At 36.2% G+C, this 18,805-nt stretch overlaps 3 protein-coding genes across 7 annotated transcripts; 2 read left to right on the top strand and 1 right to left on the bottom strand.

Annotated features, from left to right (window-relative positions):
• Positions 1–7,161: 7,161 nt before the first annotated feature.
• LOC113349793 (SH3 domain-containing protein 2-like) lies at positions 7,162–11,207 on the top strand. Its single transcript, XM_026593833.1, has 11 exons — positions 7,162–7,251; positions 7,361–7,461; positions 8,193–8,306; positions 8,389–8,458; positions 8,561–8,712; positions 8,945–9,046; positions 9,312–9,512; positions 9,614–9,676; positions 9,819–9,968; positions 10,081–10,155; positions 10,738–11,207. Exons 2-11 carry the CDS (start codon positions 7,402–7,404, stop codon positions 10,852–10,854), a joined length of 1,104 nt encoding a protein of 367 aa, XP_026449618.1. The 5' UTR covers positions 7,162–7,251; positions 7,361–7,401; the 3' UTR covers positions 10,855–11,207.
• Positions 11,208–11,822: 615 nt separating this feature from the next.
• Positions 11,823–16,019, top strand: LOC113349791 (protein DETOXIFICATION 46, chloroplastic-like). 2 transcript variants are annotated; one of them, XM_026593828.1, is made up of 14 exons: positions 11,823–12,483; positions 12,596–12,690; positions 12,832–12,940; positions 13,134–13,189; positions 13,428–13,483; positions 13,712–13,850; positions 13,973–14,110; positions 14,203–14,271; positions 14,386–14,496; positions 14,744–14,872; positions 15,076–15,153; positions 15,242–15,320; positions 15,393–15,455; positions 15,544–16,019. In XM_026593828.1, the coding sequence occupies exons 1-14, from the start codon at positions 11,991–11,993 to the stop codon at positions 15,546–15,548; spliced, it is 1,620 nt and encodes a 539-aa protein (XP_026449613.1). In that variant the 5' UTR covers positions 11,823–11,990; the 3' UTR covers positions 15,549–16,019. The 2 variants fall into 2 exon arrangements, with proteins under 2 accessions (XP_026449613.1, XP_026449612.1); XM_026593827.1 differs by having other exon boundaries at positions 11,826–12,483; positions 15,242–15,313.
• LOC113349792 (D-ribulose kinase-like) lies at positions 15,956–18,584 on the bottom strand. 4 transcript variants are annotated; one of them, XM_026593832.1, is made up of 9 exons: positions 18,483–18,584; positions 18,068–18,321; positions 17,785–17,928; positions 17,405–17,657; positions 17,187–17,319; positions 17,023–17,111; positions 16,626–16,903; positions 16,435–16,504; positions 15,956–16,364 (listed from the first exon to the last, which is right to left on the bottom strand). In XM_026593832.1, the coding sequence occupies exons 2-9, from the start codon at positions 18,100–18,102 to the stop codon at positions 16,137–16,139; spliced, it is 1,230 nt and encodes a 409-aa protein (XP_026449617.1). In that variant the 5' UTR covers positions 18,103–18,321; positions 18,483–18,584; the 3' UTR covers positions 15,956–16,136. The 4 variants fall into 4 exon arrangements, with proteins under 4 accessions (XP_026449617.1, XP_026449614.1, XP_026449615.1 ...); XM_026593829.1 differs by having other exon boundaries at positions 17,785–17,924; XM_026593830.1 differs by having other exon boundaries at positions 17,023–17,099; positions 17,785–17,924.
• Positions 18,585–18,805: the final 221 nt, after the last annotated feature.

The following is an 18,805-nucleotide window of genomic DNA, read 5'->3' as shown; positions in this document are numbered from 1 at the left end:
GCAACTAAATCTTTTAAGGATTTTATCTTATCAACAAATATGACGCAACAAAATGTTCAAGAACATAATCCTGAAAAAAAAATGCCACAACATCCCTAAGGATTCTATCTTATGGGTGTCTAGTGGATGTCTATGATGAGTACATTCATATGCAAAAACAACTGCATACAAAAACCTCAATATGTTTTGCAAAACTGTAGTCAACCATTTTGGTCCACGTTTTTTACGACAACCAAGATGATGACGAACGACTACTAAAATCACATGTGAAGAGGGGATTTATCTTAAGCTTTGATTTTATGCATCAGTGTGGCATGGATGTCCTTATGGTTGGTAAGGTCATCATGTGGTCCACTACACAAAACTAATTGTTGTTCAAGAAGCAGAGGCTTCTTATGGTTGTTAGATATGACATTCTTTTTTGGGATTTTCTGGTCTGAATTACGACATTAATATTATGCATGAATCACCTTTGTTTGAAGAAATGAAGTATTGAAATGATCCCGCTGCAAATTTCACCATAAACTCCAATAACTATAACATGGGGTATATTCTGACGGATAAAATTTATCCAGCATGGTGAACTTTAGTTCAAGCTTACAGTAAGATACACGAACACGAGAAGAACCGTGGTAGAAGGTACTTTAAGAAGCATATATATGTAACTATTCCCACTGGTATCCCGTCATCTTTCCTGTATCTAGGTACTTTGGTAATCGTATACTGTCAACATATCATGTTCGTATCGGTTCAACTTTAGAAGGATGTGGAAACCGGCTTCATATCCACAAGCTTCGTACTTGAAACTCGTATTTCTTTATTCTTGTCATTCTTCTCGAGATTTTTGTTTCTTCAGTTTGAAAATTTGATAAATTAGTTATTGAAAATGAGAGGGTACCAAGTACACTACCAACTATTTTCGTTCGGAAACCTGTATGGACAAATATAAAGTTTTTTTTATTCTCTTCCACGATCAATATGTATAAACCAAAGATCTGTGTACCTGATTGTATAGAAAATTTCTTGGACGATCTCACAAATCAATATCTAAGATCAATCTGGTCGTATCCAAATTTTAACAAGTATGAAACCTGCAATTTATCTTTCAAGATATGAATTCAACAAGAACAAGTCTTATTTTTTAACTCAATTAATAAGGACTTAAATTATCTATATTGATTACATATTACTTGTGTAATTCCTATTATAAAGACAAAATAATATAACGCGGAAAAAAAACAAGACACCGGAAGTTTTGTTAACGAAGAAAAATGCACCTGCAGAAAAACCCCGGGACCTCGTCCAGCTTTGAACACCACACTATATTAAACCGTTATACACTAGTGAAACAACGGGGGTCTCACAACCACACTCAATATTTCGTTTGGCAATCTGTATGGACAACTCTAATACAATTCCAATAGAATCAACCAGACAGTCAGATTCAATCACAGAAAAGTATCCAAGAGTTATATCTCAATTTCTCAAATCAATTTGCAATCGAACACATAGAAATCTGTGAGCCGGATCAATATGAGAAACAACCCGAACGGTACCAAAGACCAACGTTCAAGTATCAATCAATTTCAATCAACAACCAAAGATTAGATTTACCAATTGATTGAACTGCGCACAACCTGTCATATTTCAATTATATAAATATAATATGGAAAATAAAAAACACAGACACCAAAAATTTTGTTTACGAGGAAACTGCAAATGCATAAAAACCCCGGGACCTAGTCCAAATTGAACACCACACTATATTAAGCCGCTACATACACTAACCGACCACAAGATTAACTTCGGACTGGAATGTAGTTGAGCCCTAACCAATCTCACACTGATCAAGGTACAGTCGCGTTCCTTACGCCTCTGAATCCCAGCAGGACTCTACGCACTTGATTCCCTTAGCTGGTTTCACTCAGAACTAAGAGTTGCTACGACCCAAAGTCAAAGACTTATAAACAAATTTGTCTCCCACGGAAATGTCTATTCTGATAGATAAATCTGTCTCCCACATAAATACCTATGAAGTTTTGTTTCGTCTTATGATAAATCAAGGTGCACATAAACCAATTGATAATCCAGTCTTATATTCCCGAAGAAAAGCCTAGAAATATCAATCACCTCACAATAACTTAACTATATGGTGGTAGAACAAGTTATTGTGGAATCACAAAGAATGAGACAAAGAGCTTTGTGAGTACTTTTTATATCTTGCCTATCGGAGATAAATATCGAGTCAATCTTAGAGAAGATAGTACTCAATACGATAGAACAAGTAAGGTCAGAATACTCAACTACAGAGAAAATAGTTGGATTTGGCTTCAGAATCCCAATGAAGTCTTTAAGTCGTTAACCTAAATGGTTTTAGGAAAAACCTAGGTTAATAGAGAACCGACTCTATTAAGCAACTAATATCACATAGGAGGTGTGGGGATTAGGTTTCCCAGTTGTTAGAGTTCTCCCTTATATAGCTTTCAAATCAGGGTTTGCTTAGTTAGCTTAGAAACAAAGCATTCATTATTCACCGTTAGATGAAATCCTGATTTAAAATGCAAACTAAGTGTTGCTTGAAACCAAAGCAATATCTATCCACCGTTATATGGACTTAGATTGTCACATACAAATGAAATATACTTCATTTAGATATGGGTAACCGTACCTAAACGTGTATACTTAGTTGGTTCAATAGTATTTAACCCAAGTTAACCATATGAACACTTTTGTATAATCCACATTCATCTAACACATTTAGATCAACTATGATGATCAAAGATAATTAAAGGATCTAATTGTGTTCTTCTTAGAGTTGTTCAATTGTTCATTATCTTATAGTAAAATACATGAACGAATCGAAGCAAAATCGGATTGATTCGGAAGAATCAATCATGAACATTTAAGTCACGGTTTGCAAAGATTGCATTCCTTATTATATAAATATATTTATTCATGAGTATGAAAAAATACATTTATATAATATCATACTTTACCGATTTAAGAAATTTAAACCACTTAAGTTTGTGAACGGGTATGCAAACTTAAGTTCCAGACATTGATTACAAGCTAACATCAAACGGGTACGCAAAATTTAGCTCCGGATCGAACTCAGTTGAAACTGTTTTCGAATGGGTACGCAAACTTGGTTCCTGGACTTCAACAATTAAATTAATTATAAAGTTAGAGGCATCAAGAAATATCACTTTTGTGAGAAAAGTATAACATCGATAAATATTATTCTCTATGCGAGTTACAAACAAAGAGAATAACTTTGGTTATATGACTCAATAAGAATTATATCTTCTCTAGCAATGTACAGACATATAGATTAAAGTTCATGAACTTATTCTCTGGCGGTTAAGCAATCAGAGAGATACGGTGATAACTAATACCATCTTATGGAATACCTACAATATATTCATAAAGTGCAATCGTGGGAAGATCAATACTGTAATTTTCAAAATAGTTAACTCCTCTTTTAGTCAGTTACGAACAAAAAAAGTGAAGAGCTTAACCTATGGGAACATATGAAATTTCTGTTCTAATCGCCAGAACTATGATAACAAAAAACACATAAAATAAGAAGTACACTTAATAATTGATAAAGATTAGGTATTGCAATCATCTTCAAAATAAAATTTAACTAAATAAACTTCAATCATTGAAAAGTGATAATATTTGAAGTAGCTAAATAAAGTACTTTAAAAACTAGTGCTCCTCCTTAAACAGTAAAAATAAATTCCTACAAGAAGCTAACTATAAAGATATGTGGATCTTTCTCCTTAGGGTAGGATTTTTCATGTTTCTTATTAATTGTGAGGTTATTAACAACCACAGGAATACAGGTCCCACCAGAAGAGATTGTGCTTGGAGGCTCCATAATGATTTCTCAAAGGATGTGATTTTTGATTTCTCGTGAACCACATATATATAGCACTCCAAAACCAAATCTTTGGAAGGATTCCAATAATAGCATGAGAAGAGAAAAGAAAAGATGACAGACCATGAGGAGTTTCAAAATGCCACAAATTATCAAAAATAAGGATTCCATTCACGAAATAGAATTCAAAAATGAAAAGAAAAGTGAAATGCCGATAATATATTTTTTTCAAATTTGTACAAGGAAGTCTTTTCAACATCATTACTTGAATTTGTGGAGTAATGAAGATGCTTGATTGAGGTAAAATATGTGTCTCAAGAATGTATAAATACCCAAACAATTTATGTCAAGATTTTTAAGTTTAAATATCAATTATATGATTAGATATTTTTTCTAAAAGCATACCTTTCATCTTAGCTAGTTATATAGAAGTTCCCATGGATCCTGATCTCATCTCACGCCTAGGAGTCAGACAGGAAAAGAAAAAAATCATACCATGAGCATAAGATTTATTGATACCTATATTAAGTCATTACATTTTGGACTCACTGTTAGAGATGCGGTAAGACAAAGTCATTGAGTGACGTACATTTTTAGGTGCATAAAGAATAATTTTACATTCCAAATTTGGAACTTGGTCAAGAACCAAATAGGATACATGACCCATGTCCCGTACTCATCTCAATAGAGAAGATGCTCAACAATTAGAGATAAATAATCGTTATTCTCTTTTTGTTAATGGCTACAATTGGCAAAGTGATGTCATAATTCTAGACCCACTTTATTACACAAAATAAACATCAAAGAAGATGAAACTTCAAGTAATAATATTCAGAACACAAACTAGGGTTAGTTTGTCTCAACGTGTTTGCTGTGTACAGTTCTTATCTCTTTAATGAGTGCATGAGACAAGAACGCACTTTTCAACATAATTAGGTTGTGTTGAGGTGAGCATTGGTATGCTCACCAATAGATTCCTGCATGGGTTTGTCAACATCCATATCTGTCGATCATTTAGATCAAGTTCTCTTCTTTCCTTTAGTTTTATACTTGCTTTTAGAATTGTTCAAATTTCAGGAGAAGAAGATACAACCTTGCCAACCTTGTATTGATTTGACTATTTGAAGAGTTGAAGCACATTGGTCAAGCGAGAAGTCCTCCATTGCAGTCTGTTGACATACCTTACTTTTTGTTTGTACTTAAAGCACCGTTTAAGATCATGGACTTCCATGGTATAGAAAGTACAGACTCAGTTTGAGGGTGATTTTTCGGAAACACCACTTGTTTCTGCAGATGGACACACTTGTGATGATCCCGAAATGTTAACAATGAAATTTTCATCAGTAAGTGAAAAATCCGTCACATCCTCCAGAGTGTTTGATGTAAATTATCAAGAAAACTGTCAAGATTAATGTGAGTATTGCTACATTCATCAGAAGTGACAGATTAAGACAAGAGAGCAACATTGGAATTCAAGCAAACGCTTTCTCAGTTAAGAAGAAATTCTTATTAGGAATTCATATAAGCATGTGACATAATCTGCCTTGAAATTGCACTGAAACATATGCATAATGGTCCAGGGTTCTGGAACCTTGTACAATGATGGTTCATAGTGGCAAAATAGCCTTTGAACTTACAAGCATAAGCAGTGTTCTATAACACTCAAGACTAAACAATAATTCACGAACTTATAATGAATTTGTGAAGAAAGTTGTATTAAAAGTGTTATGAGAGTAGTATCAAAAGCGAACATAGCCATATATAATAGTTCATGTACTTATGCTAATACTAAACTATATAGGTTTGTAAACCGTTGGCATTTCACAGATTCAGGATCAAGGGGTTTGTAAACTGGGTTTAAAAACTTGTCGTGAAGTCAGTTGACCGGAGTTTGCAACCCTACCCCATTCCAGAATTCGGATGAAAAGGGTGCCAAACCGGGTTTGCAAACCTCTACAGTCCGTAGAATTTCTAACATTGGATTTACATATAAGTATGTGTACCTTGAGTCAAGTAGTTCTAAACTCTATAATTAATTTAAAACATTCCCAATACCCATATACAATATGCATTGTTGCTTGGGTAATTTCCAAGTGATCATCTTAAAACAAGAATAGTTTGTGAACAATAAATTCTTCTAACTCAGATTTCTAAGAATCTAAGAACATCCATTGCTTGAATCATATTTCGAGAGACAAGATTGAAATCAATTAAAATCATACGACGTGGTCTCATAAGATAGAACGATAAATGCCATGATTAAATATGATAAGCTAGTCTTCGCATACCTCTTTGTTGATAGAGTTCTCACAAAATCTTCGCTTGTTCTTCAGTATTCAATATTGGAGGGCTATTCAGTGATATGTGATACTCAACTACCATACTCTAATCCTAGTCCAAGACTTGACTTTAGTAGACTAAAAATCAAGAAATAGTTTTCTACAACTATTATTGACAACAAGCTTGAGATAGCAAAAATTGTGAGTTCGACCGAGCGATGCTCTAACAGTTATTAGAAAAAACATAACGCATTTTAAATATCAATTAAACAAATTCAAATACGACTTACCACACCGACTTCAGTTTCATCGCTCATTTTACAATGATTGATTCGCATCATCAAAGCTACCCAATTGTTCATGTCTTCATTGATTGTATTATAACGACCTGACAACACAATAACATCACGACCTTTTGGATTCCCAGTTTCCTGATAAGAATGTTTAAAAAATTTCTCCCAAAGCGTGTTTTGTTATTTTTGAACACCATTGATAGGGTCAAACGTAAAAACTATATAAGCTCTGCAAAGTGCAAATAACTTTATCTTCATCCTGACGATACTTTGGACTGTGGACTTTTGGTGATGAAGCATTTTCAATCGGAGCATTTTTTATTTGTGATGAACCTGCCATTTTGGAAGAGAGGAATAGAAAGTTTGAAATTGGAAGACATTTATTTGATTTTATAAAAAATTTGGAAGAGAAAACCTAAGATTACAGAAGGTGTTATTTTGGAAGTGAAATAAGTTGAATTTACAAATAAACCTAGTCTAGGCCGAGCGTCTCAAATTGAGTCCATCCACTCAACTTGAAAAGGGATGGGCAAATGCCAGAGCCTTTGCCTATTCCATTGTATGGTGGCAGTGGATAAATTTTCTCCATGGGAATGTGTAACTGCTAATTTGCCCACCCACTGGGCTTGCTGTGACGGTATAACAGATGGCAGAGTACCAGCGTAAGAGACTGTCGATTGATGTTACTGTGCGAGAGCAAAAAGTCATTACACAGAGACAACAAACGCTCTTGACTGTCTGTGATGAGTTAGATAGAGAGAGAAAAGAGGAAAGGAAATACAAACGATCGATTCAGGTTCTCCGTGTCTCTCTCAACTGCCAAAAACATTTGAAAGTCCATTCTCTCTATCTCTCTCTTATTTCTCCGTGATCTCTCCTAACCTTACTTGTTAAATCTCCACTAGATCTCTCTCGCCCTACTCAGACTTGCTCAAGCAGTTTGTGAATGGATGCCATCAGGAAACAAGCGACAAAGCTAAGAGAGCAAGTAGCTAAGCAACAACAGGTACTTTTCTTCTTACCTTAACAAGAAATTCTTACTGTTTAATTTTCGATCCAATGGAACTAACACTTGACACAGAAAAGAGATCTCCTTTCCAAAACAATTTAGATTATTATTTTATTTCTGATAAATATGTTATTTGAGTATTTTGTAGGTCAAAATTAACATTGATTTTATTATGTGAGTTTTGTTGATTTGCAAGTTTTAGATTGTCAAAGAGTGTCACGTGGTTTGGGTTTTGGTTAGATATCTTCTTTTTTTTTTCAATTGTGATCAGGATAGGCTGATTGTTGCATTTGTAGAATGTGTTAAGTACTTAAACGGCACATTGCAAAGGCAACAGATTTAGGTTAATGAGAATGCTATTCATACAAATTACAAGATGTGGTTATGGACAATGCATCTCTCTAAGTTGGCATGTCTCCGTGCCTCAATTAATTGCCCCACTACTGTAGAATCGTTCTTAATCATTTACTGTAAGACGCTTTTCTAGCATTTGATCTAGAGTTGATTACTTTTGGTTCAGAAAGCTAGTGTTTCAAATTGTTTTTGTGTAGATTTTTAGCTCAAGTATGTTGAATTTCCCAGGCAGAGTAGGATAAGAATGAAGATTGGTTGGTGGGTCACTCATTTGTTGCCTCTTGGAGACCTACCTCACTATTGAATTATCCTTGTCACAAATTTTTCCGAATTTTTTTCTTGACAGTAGTTTCCCCTGCTTAATTCTACTTCAGGCTGTCTTCAAGCAGTTTGGGGGACATGGAGGTTCAGAATTCGGTAGTGATAATGCAGATGTTCAGCAGCATCAAAAACTTGAAAGGCTTTACATATCTACTCGTGCTGGCAAGGTTCTCCTCCGTCCTTTAATGTGTTCCATACTTTAAAAAACTGATGTATTTTCATCCTATGACTATTGTTCTCTTTATTCAGCATTTTCAAAGGGATATAGTTCGTGGTGTTGAAGGTTATATTGTTACAGGGTCCAAACAGATTGAAATAGGTATTTCGTTGAAGCTTTGCCTTTCATGTCCTTTTCCAATTTTCAAGTCTGGCATGCCCATGATTTGAGAAGCTATGAACTTACGTTACGACTTCTCAACAGGTTCAAAACTGTCAGAAGATAGCAGGAAATATGGTGCCGAAAATACATGTACCAGCGGCAACACGTTGTCAAAAGCTTCATTAAGTTATGGACGGGCTCGTAGTCAAATGGAAAAGGAGCGCAGTAATCTGCTGAAAGCCCTTGGTACACAGGTATCGTTGTATCCTTATATGAAATATGCAAACAGATGGATCAGTGGATAATGGATGTAAGCATATCTTTTGTTGTTACCAGTTTACAGTTGAGGATCATGATGTTGGTTATCGATTGTAAGGCCATCATGTTCATTGTGAATTTCTCGTCTCATATCCTTCGTGCTATTAGTAGGCATGTACGTTCTTCTAGTAAAGATTCAAAAATAATACGAATGGCTTGAATCTCCAGGTTGCTGAGCCATTAAGAGCAATGGTAATGGGAGCTCCGTTGGAGGATGCTCGACATCTTGCTCAACGATACGATAGAATGCGACAAGAAGCTGAAGCCCAGGTACTACTAGATATGGATTTTTCTTGCTAAGAAAGAATTTTCCTTTTTTGATGATTATAAGCCCTTCTAACTGCAGGGCAAAAATTATTGTCTTTTTCCCCAAAAAAAGAAATAAAAAAGAGGTAGGTTGGTGGGGATGGGACTTCTGTTCTTCTGGCAGAAATTTGTGAAACACTTGGTTGTTTCAAGTTGCTTTTCTGTGTGATATCATTTATTTTTTTCTCATACAATCTTTCTGTTCTCATCTCGGTTTGGACCTAGGTAGGCTATTGAGGTCTCCAAACGTCAAACTAAAGCGAGGGAATCAACAGTAAGTGCTGACTATTGTGTAAAACTTGAAGCTGCTGAAGCAAAGCTGCAAGATTTAAAGTCCAACATGGCAATATTAGGGAAGGAAGCTGCTGCAGCAATGTCTGCTGTGGAGGCTCAGCAGCAACGGTTAACACTCCAGCGCCTTATTTCAATGGTAATGCTTCGGATATAGGTTTACTTAAATGAAGATTCCATAACTACCAGGACATCTTATATGAAAACTAATACTATTGTCAATTTCTGCATACACTGAAGGTTGAATCCGAGCGCACTTTTCACAATAGAGCCCTCCAGATACTTGATCAGCTTGAAGGCGAGGTATGGTTTATGATTACTTTTGCAGTAATACTTCTCATAGATCAGTAGCTTAAGTGCTAAAGCTAGATGTTTTATGTGGAATTCTAACTGTTTTTGCTTTGACACTCGCGAGGATTTAACCATGACTCGTTCTGTATAGCAGATGGTATCAGAGCGCCAACGGATTGAAGCATCTCGCACACCAGCTGTGGACAACTCTATGCCACCTCCTTCATATGAACAAGTAAATGGTGTGTTTGCTTCTTCTGCATATGATGGAGTAACAGATAGCATTAGTTACTTTTTGGGCGAGGTAATTGTTCCTGCCCCACCACTCCATATTTTGTTATTTATCATTTGGTAATATTATGTATTCAACTACTCATACCCGGTCTCTTATTTTGTTACATATGTCTACTTTTTAGGTTGTACATTCATACCTAGCCGAGTCCAGTGTGGAGCTGAATTTATCAGTTGGTGACTACGTTGTCGTACGAAAGGTTCTTGTACAATTTTTTGTGATCTTTTGATATATATAAATTCTCTCTGTTATATATGCAATTTCCTCTTTGTTAATATTAGTTGTTAAGATGAAGAAGGAGAAACAAGAAAGAAAAAAAAGAAAAGAAAAGAGCAATTATTACTTTAAGTATCAAATATTGTCTTTACAGTCCAAAATCTTGTCATATCCCCATAGTTTGTAGTTAAAACTAATTTGCTTCGAGACTCTAGGTGTCTACTTTTATATCCCACTGAAGCACCACCTGAAACTATACTAAAAGTAGACACCTAGTAGAGTCTCGAAAGTGCTGTATATAAGTTTAGTTTGGGGCAATTTTAGTTTAATCGTCTCATGCAAGTGGTATTCATAACTTGACTTGATTAAGTCAAAACCTGGAAGCTATGTAGAACGCCACTTTCGTGTATTTAATTTAACCCTTGAAGTACTCTTTACTAGTTTGTTGATAATTTTGTGCTGATCTTTCTCTTGTTTAATACAGCTTCACGTGATGTGCAATTAGTTTTGATTCATCCACATTTACCAATTTTTGTAAATTTTTTTTTTTTTTTGCCATCGGCAGGTAGCGAACAATGGTTGGGCAGAAGGTGAATGCAAAGGAAGAGCAGGTTGGTTTCCTGCTGGATTCGTTGAAAGACGTGAACGTGTTCTTGCAAGCAAGATGGCTGAAGTATTTTGATAACCTATCTTGCATAAAATTGATTTTTACGGAGGAAGAAAATCTTGGCATCAATACTGCGTGCATATCTTCGATTTTCCTGTTCTTCTTTTTGTTAATCATTTGAAAAGGTAGAGCGCGCATGCAACAGTTTTTCCTGTGAAGAGAAGTATGTTATATGTGATATATAGATAGATCTGTAATGTTGTAAGCTTTTTTTTTTTTTCCTTTCATATTATATTTATTTCGTTACACAATTCATCCTCTTTTTAGTTGGGGTGACAGTTTGTTTTTGTTTTATCCTCCATTTGCCAAATATATTGTTGATAATTCAGAAGTGAAGAGACTAATATTGAGTGGCTTCCAAATTTTTATGATACTGACATCATGATACCGTTAAAATATCCAACGACTTATTTTTCTCTTTCTCTTGATACAACTTTACAATAATGGATGCATATCTCATTTTATGTGTATGATTGTGTGATCCATGTAATTCGATTTTAAGGGTTTGCAATTTTCTATATGGTCTAACCCATTTGATTGCGATTGGTCTTTTGTATTCCCTTGACTTCTTTGACTAGGTGAAACTTCCACGTTTTGAATTACATCAGAAAATTACAATAAGAAGGATCAAATCCAACCAAACGACAATTATGGCCAGTAAGGTGCCGTTTAGCTTTCGTCCTAGTCTAGTCTATAATTACCTAATGCAGCAAGCACTCGCACACACCCCGTGGCTTTTCGATTGTCGGACCATCGGAGAGATACCATTTAGCATCATAAAAAGTAAAGAAAGTACTAGCATCTTTGCTTTCTCATAAAAACAAACAAAGATAAGGAATATGGGATTATTTTCATGCTTGCCGAACCTAAACTCTCTCCGACGTCCAAATATCTGATTGACTGACGCAAAAGGACAAGTGCACTATAGTTACGAGGGGAATTTTCTCAGCCGTTAGCAAAAGCCTGAACAAAACCAAAACGAAACATAGACAGCAGCAGATTCAGAAGCGACAGCAGCAACTCTCATCATATTTTTTTCTTTCTACTACCACTAACAAAAGTCCATACTGCAAAACAACAACAACCACATTTCTTTCATTTCTCTCCCGCTAAAACTCTCTCTTCTCTCTCCTCTTTCACCACCAGCAATAATGGAAATCAAAACCCTAAATCTCTCTACTCATTTCCCTTTTCGAAACCCTAATAATCGACGATTTTATCCTTGTACATCTTCAGCCATTGTTGCTCACTTCCCCCATTATCTTCCTCTTCCACAGCTTTCTCATATTTCTTCTATTTTAACATCTTCTTCCTTCAGAGCCAACCGACGTTTCAGAATATCTTGTATAACTCCTATAGATCAAAATTTGATCGAAACCCCTAATAATTTGACTGAAGAAGATTCAACTGTTTCTACTTCGGATTCCGAAGTAGAAGTTCAAAGTGATCCGTCTCAGGGAATTATTAGTTCGGTGAAAGAAGGAATAAATGTTGAGATTGTTAATGATAGTATTTGGAAGCAAATAAAGGAAATTGCTTTATTTGCAGGACCTGCTGCTGGGTTATGGATATGTGGTCCACTTATGAGTCTCATTGATACGGCCATTATTGGACAAGGGAGCTCTTTAGAGCTTGCTGCATTAGGTAATTCATTAAGATTTTTTGCTTCAAATTTTTAAGTTGGAGGTTTTGGTTTTCAGCAAATGATTTTTTTGTTTTTTTTTTGTTTTGGATGTTGGTTAAAATTGATTTGCAGGGCCAGCTACAGTTGTGTGTGATTACTTGAGTTATGTGTTTATGTTCCTCTCCATTGCCACATCTAATATGGTTGCAACATCTCTTGCAACAGGGGTAAGTTTTCACGTCTACTTGGTTTAAATTTATGAACTTGCTAATGTGGTTTGGTTAATAGTTGTTTAAAACATAACATGTGTTCTGATGGTTAAAAAGCTAATCCAGACATGTTCACATTTGTGTTGTCATGTGTTGCAGGATAAAAATGATGTACAACACAAGATATCTATCTTGCTCTTTGTTGGTTTCGCTTGTGGATTGGGAATGCTTTTGCTCACTAAATTCCTGGGCATAAAGCTATTAAGCGGTAAAAAAGACTGTCGATTTCTTCATAATAAAGTTATTCATTTGGTTGTAGTACTGGGAATTCGAGCATGCTTGAGCCCCAAAAATAAAGTTCACCGATTATCATAAGAAGGAATACTATGAAGGACCAAGCAAATCCATATTGAGTATTTGATTGCCGATTTTATTTATCCGGGTTTCCTGTCATTGTTAAGGTTTTACTGGGGCAAAGAATTTGCATCTAGTACCAGCTGCCAACACATACGTCCAGGTTTGTTTGCAAACGAGTAAACCTGCTTTCATGATACATCCCGCATACAAAGTCCTGTCAATAACAAAAAATAACCTTTAGAGGTTTGGATATTGGTTCAAGTTATTTGTAAAATTTCACGTCTACAACTCTATATAAAATGAACCAGTTTACTTATTTCTAATAAAGTTCTTGTATTCACATTATATCCATAAATTTTGTTTACTTTTATGTGTAATTGACTTTGTTTTTTATGTAGATTCGAGGCCTAGCATGGCCTGCTATTCTCGTTGGCTGGGTTACTCAAAGTGCTAGGTATGGGTATTCAAGTGTAAGCTAATTGCTTGGTTCATGGCACAAATGTGTCTGTCTCTGTGTTAAAATAGTAATTGTGAAAAACCCTAAAAAGCAGGTTATGTATTACTTGTATGGAGTAGTTGAAGGGTTTTCTCTATCCACGATATTTATGATAAAATTTCAAAAATCAAGGCCCTTGTCGCTCTTGTTTTATTCACAATCCTATCTTCCTATTGTGGTACCCAGTCTTGGCATGAAAGATTCGTGGGGACCGTTGAAGGCTTTGGCTGTTGCCAGTATAGTAAATGCAACTGGTGATATTGTACTGTGCATGTTCTTAGGCTATGGAATTGCTGGTGCTGCTTGGGCAACGATGGTCTCACAAGTGCGTCTCTGCGTTCTAATTGCTTTATGATGGTTATGCTATCATAGTGTGGCTTTTTATATTTCAGTGTTACCAAACTGGACTTTTTTTTTCCAAGTAGTGACTTGCAAAAACTGTTCCAGGTAGTTGCTGCCTTTATGATGATTGGGGCTTTAAAGAACAAAGGCTACAATGCTTTCTCCATAGCTATCCCATCAGCTAAAGAACTTCTGCAGATATTTGAACTCGCTGCTCCAGTGTTCGTAACAATGATTTCCAAGGTTTGGTACATATTATTAGGTTATGTTGCGCAGTTTTTCTACATGTAGTTCTTTCTTCTATCTCTGATTGTCCGAGTTCTACTGATAATCAGGTGGCATTTTATTCTTTCCTTGCATACTTCGCTACATCTATGGGTACTCGCAAAATTGCAGCTCATCAGGTTAACATTATTACCAATCTGTAGATTTAAGATGTCTGTGTTCTCCTCTATTGCTGTTTTATCTTTGTAGAACCTGATGTGTGTGATGACAACTTTTTTATTATGTAATTTCAGGTTATGATTCAGGTTTATTGTATGTGTACTGTATGGGGTGAGCCTCTCTCCCAAACTGCACAGTCCTTTATGCCTGAGTTAATATGTGGAACCAATAAAAGCTTGCAAAAGGTTATATTCTTTCATAAAACTACAGCAGTATCATCGTATGTCTTTGGTTTAGTTTGCTGACCTTTTTTAGGCATAAATAGGAGACCTCTTATATGGTCATATTGTTTTCAGAGTGTTATGCGAGTGGTGAGTTTATTTTGCCGTATTTATTCAGCAGGAGTTGAAATATTGTTATTGTTTAATTTGTTAAATTTATGAGCTTATCTTTATTAGATATATGTGCTGAAGGTTTTATAACATCACACAGGCACGGATGCTTTTAAAGTCGCTTTTGGTCATTGGAGCCATAGCTGGAGCAATATTGGGAGTTGTTGGTACATCTGTCCCTTGGTTGTTCCCAAATCTTTTTACAACTGACGCTGAGGTCATTGGTGAGGTTAGTTTTATTTCTTCCCGTGTTTCTAGTTTCTTAACCCTTGTCGGTTTCAGTATCATTAATGTTCGATTTATGGGGAAGAGAACAGTAAATATCACAGACTTAGATAAACAGGGCACTTAAAATTGTTAGTATTTGTTTATGCACATGTCTCTTATTTTGTGGATATTTACATGGTTCTTCATTTTGTTTCATCCATGTAGATGCACAAAGTGTTGCTACCGTACCTCATAGCGTTAATAGTTACACCATCAACACATAGCCTTGAAGGGACGCTGCTGGTATTTATGAATTTAAGCTTCTAGGTTCGATCATTTTCCATGGTTATTCCATTTACAGCTTTCAACCGTTTCTTCTTATATTGCACAGGCTGGCAGAGATCTTAGGTTCCTAAGTATATCTATGAGTGGATGTTTTACTTTGGGTGGGCTTCTGGTGTTGGTACGTAGTAAGTCTACTCCTTGGTAACCTTCCGTATGTTAACCATGATTAACAATTCTAATGTATGTTTAATTTTCAGCTAGTAAGCAACAGGGGTTTTGGCCTAGCAGGCTGTTGGTGGTCTCTCGCAGCGTTTCAATGGGTAAACTTGCCATCAACTGCCGCTCCTATGTTTTTAGTAAAAAATTTGTCTACTGCACTAATCAAACATTCCCACTTTTTTTTTTCAGGCTAGATTTTTTCTCGCTCTGAGTCGCCTCACTTCTCCAACTAGCTTTCTACAGTCTGATAAATTGATCCTTAGTCAAGTGGAAAAGGTGAAAACCACATAGGATGCATTCAGCAGAAAGATTGGCGGCAAAGGCCTGCCTCATTCTGTTAATTGTATCGGCTGGGTTAATTTGCTCAGCCTGTAAAAGAACTGGCGAGGCGTTAGTAGCAGAACTTCCAATCAACAATATTCATTTAGGCGTAAAATTAATTCACTCTGCAAATATTGTTTTTCACGAAGACGAAGAAGAAAAGTAAGTCCCTGAAGAAAGCAGCAGTACAAATGTACGTTTGTTGCATTATGGTAGTACCTGAAGAATTTGTAGGATCAGTTAAGCAATACTGTAAACTATAAACGTAGATTGTCCTTAGTTTGTCATATGTAAAACTTAAAACTCTTGTTTCATTTCCTGTTTACTGAAAGCATGTTGTTCATTAATTATGTGCCACATAAATATATCCCCAAAACATCAAAACACTGACCAGATTAGCTTCTGAATACATCCTGGCCGCTCCATACCTTATTGGCCATTGATATTTACAAGCCCTATGGTCAATTTTCTATATTTGAAACTGAGTCTGCATGAGATCCCTGGAAACCCTTCAATGCCAGTAGGGCAGCACCATATGCAGCTTCGGTTTGAACTGCCCGACTCACGGGTAAGCCTAGCACTCTCTCTCTAATCTGTATCCATTTCTCATTTTTTGAGCCTCCTCCTGCTGTAAACACTTCTTGAACTTCACTTGCACCCAGCTCCTTCAGTAACCCATAAGCTTTCGCCTACACTTCGCATACAAACGGTGAGAGATGTATAACTGGAGACAGAAAGAGGAAAAAGTCATTCCCTTACCTCAATGCGTGCAATGGATTCAAGTATACCATGCAAGTACTCGGCATCACTTTGTGGGCGTGGTTGTAATCTGCGCAAGTGCAGGAAATTAGTTTGTCTCTGGACTCCGGGAGCAAACCAGTTGACAAATTTGGGATGCTCAACAGTACCAGCCTTCCTTAGAAGGATACATCTGGTGAAAAGTTAAATACCTTGGGGCCATTTTTGGGTCTGCCAGAGGGAATCGTTCCCCAACTGCTGGGAGAGGGTAGTAATCTAGGGGAGAAGATATCATTGGATTGATTTGTCCACTCAGTTCTTTTAATTCTTCATCAGTGAAGATCTGTCTAAGAACTGCACCACCAGTATTTGATGCACCTCCAACAAGCCATTTATCATCAAGGCGATGGCTATAAACCCCGTATCGCGCGTCGTCAATTCTGTTAGTACTGAGTAGTTTAACAGCAAGCGTTGAACCCAAAGAGGTTACCTATTTACAAAGACAGTTGAAGATTTAACTTTTAAGAATTTGGAACTGAAAGAGTAAATTTATTGGTTTCTACTAGCTGATTGCACCATGATAAAGGTAGAACCCAGTGGAAAACTCACAGCTTTTCCAGGTTCTGAAGCACGTGCTGCAAGAAAAGCAGCGATGCTATCTGTTGTTCCTGTACAGACAATACAATCTTTCGAAAAACCTGCATGTACCGTTAATTTTTTTTAAGCGTTCAATTTGGAGATTCAGAAAGGAAACAACTAAACCAACCGTATACCATATTGGTCTCTGATATCATCTACTATGCAGCCAATGGAAGTTCCAGGAGCTCTAACAGAAGGTAACATCATTGAGTATGGCTGAGAAAGTAACCACTTGGGATATGACTCGATTTCAGGATCATATCCGACCTATGAAAATTAGAAAGTCAGACAACATGATGCTACAGAAAGATATGAAGGTGAAAATCAGACAGATTCAAAGACCAAAGAGTACCTTTAGAGCGTTGTTATAGTCTGAAACTCCAATCTTACCATGAAGAAGCCACAATAGCCAATCAGCTTGATGCAACAATGTTGCCGCATCTTTACTTAAATTATATGAATTCCACCACGAAACAAGTTTACAGAGGGTAGAAGAACCAGTGCAGACTGTATGATTCTCCGGAGCAATGGACTTGACCAATGGTAAAGCATCGGGACAACTCTCATTGTAGAGAAAAGGTTTCCATAATGGCTCACCTGTCTTACTGCCATAATAACATTGGATGTTATAAACATAGTATTAGATAGTACATGTTTTGAGCATAAAAGACATATTAAACATGTTTTTCTTTAGTTCAAAAGTGGAAACCATATCTCTATTTGGTAGCACACCTGTCGACTATAATGGTTGTGGCTGAAGTTCCATCGATAGAAATTGAAACAATAAATGGACGGAGACTATAAGGAATATCTTCAAGTAGCAAGAATAGAGTCATTTTCCATGAACTTGTCCAGTGCACAGTGTTCCCATTCTGCCTAGACAACCAAAATAGGTAATGTACCACGAGAAATACGATACCCAAAACTACAACCTATCAATAATTCCAAGTTCTCGGAAAGGGTTTATATAGGAAATAGTTCCTACTTTGCAAAATTGATTGTTGGTGACACTAACCTTACATGGTGGATAATCTCTTTTACGTTCAGCATAAATTATTCCTTGCTTGTCAATAATAACGTAGCGAGCTCCGGATGTCCCAAAATCCATACCAAGAAAAAGATTTTCAGTAACTTGCTGAACATCGTGGTCCTGACTCCCTTCCTTATTAATACTGGAAGCAGTAGCCACTATTGATGTGGTTCTCATTTTTGTAGCTTTGAATTTTTTTGCAATACTAAACAATTTCCCTGAGTATATGTGAGAACATCCTACACATGCAGAGAATTTCTAGACTGGTTAAGAAAATTGATTGAGCAATTTAATTAGATTAACCAATTAATGCAAAATTAGTTACCAAAAGGAGCGTAAATTCATAAGTAACTGAGAGAGAGAGAGAGAGAGAGAGAGAGAGAGAGAGAGAGAGAGAGACCTTTCTTGATTGGAAGGGATGAAGGAGCAAAGCACCATGGTGAACAACACTGTAGAAGTCGTTGTGTTGGCGGCATCTTTGGCTACGCTGCTTCTCTTCAAGAGGATAATAATAAAAAAAAATAGTTCAAGATTAGGTTATACATACCACATGATAAACCGACAAGGGCCACTGAACAGACTCGCATTGTGGCAAGGCCTTGTCCATGACGGTTGAGTGCATAATTTGTATGATTTTAGTGCCCATTTCATATTTGTTTTAGCTATTATTTTTACATATTTTTGTATTATTATTTTTATTTTCTCTCCTTTGCCTCTATTAGG

This window comes from Papaver somniferum, chromosome 2 (assembly GCF_003573695.1).
Source record: "Papaver somniferum cultivar HN1 chromosome 2, ASM357369v1, whole genome shotgun sequence".
NCBI classification, from domain to species: Eukaryota; Viridiplantae; Streptophyta; class Magnoliopsida; order Ranunculales; family Papaveraceae; genus Papaver; species Papaver somniferum.
This window is presented reverse-complemented; position numbering and strand designations above follow the sequence as displayed.

Bases quoted from the DNA above. Each gene is read 5' to 3' on its own strand.
- LOC113349793 (XM_026593833.1), top strand. From the start codon at position 7,402: ATGGATGCCATCAGGAAACAAGCGACAAAGCTAAGAGAGCAAGTAGCT. The intron at 9,047-9,311 runs GTACTACTAGAT...GGACCTAGGTAG, and splicing joins GACAAGAAGCTGAAGCCCAG to GCTATTGAGGTCTCCAAACG. The intron at 9,513-9,613 runs GTAATGCTTCGG...CATACACTGAAG, and splicing joins TCCAGCGCCTTATTTCAATG to GTTGAATCCGAGCGCACTTT.
- LOC113349791 (XM_026593827.1), top strand. From the start codon at position 11,991: ATGGAAATCAAAACCCTAAATCTCTCTACTCATTTCCCTTTTCGAAAC. The intron at 14,111-14,202 runs GTTTGGTACATA...ACTGATAATCAG, and splicing joins TCGTAACAATGATTTCCAAG to GTGGCATTTTATTCTTTCCT. The intron at 15,314-15,392 runs GTACGTAGTAAG...TTTAATTTTCAG, and splicing joins TGGGTGGGCTTCTGGTGTTG to CTAGTAAGCAACAGGGGTTT.
- LOC113349792 (XM_026593829.1), bottom strand. From the start codon at position 18,558: ATGCCGCCAACACAACGACTTCTACAGTGTTGTTCACCATGGTGCTTT. The intron at 18,322-18,482 runs GTCTCTCTCTCT...CTGCATGTGTAG, and splicing joins ATCCCTTCCAATCAAGAAAG to GATGTTCTCACATATACTCA. The intron at 16,365-16,434 runs GTAAGGGAATGA...TGCGAAGTGTAG, and splicing joins AATCCATTGCACGCATTGAG to GCGAAAGCTTATGGGTTACT.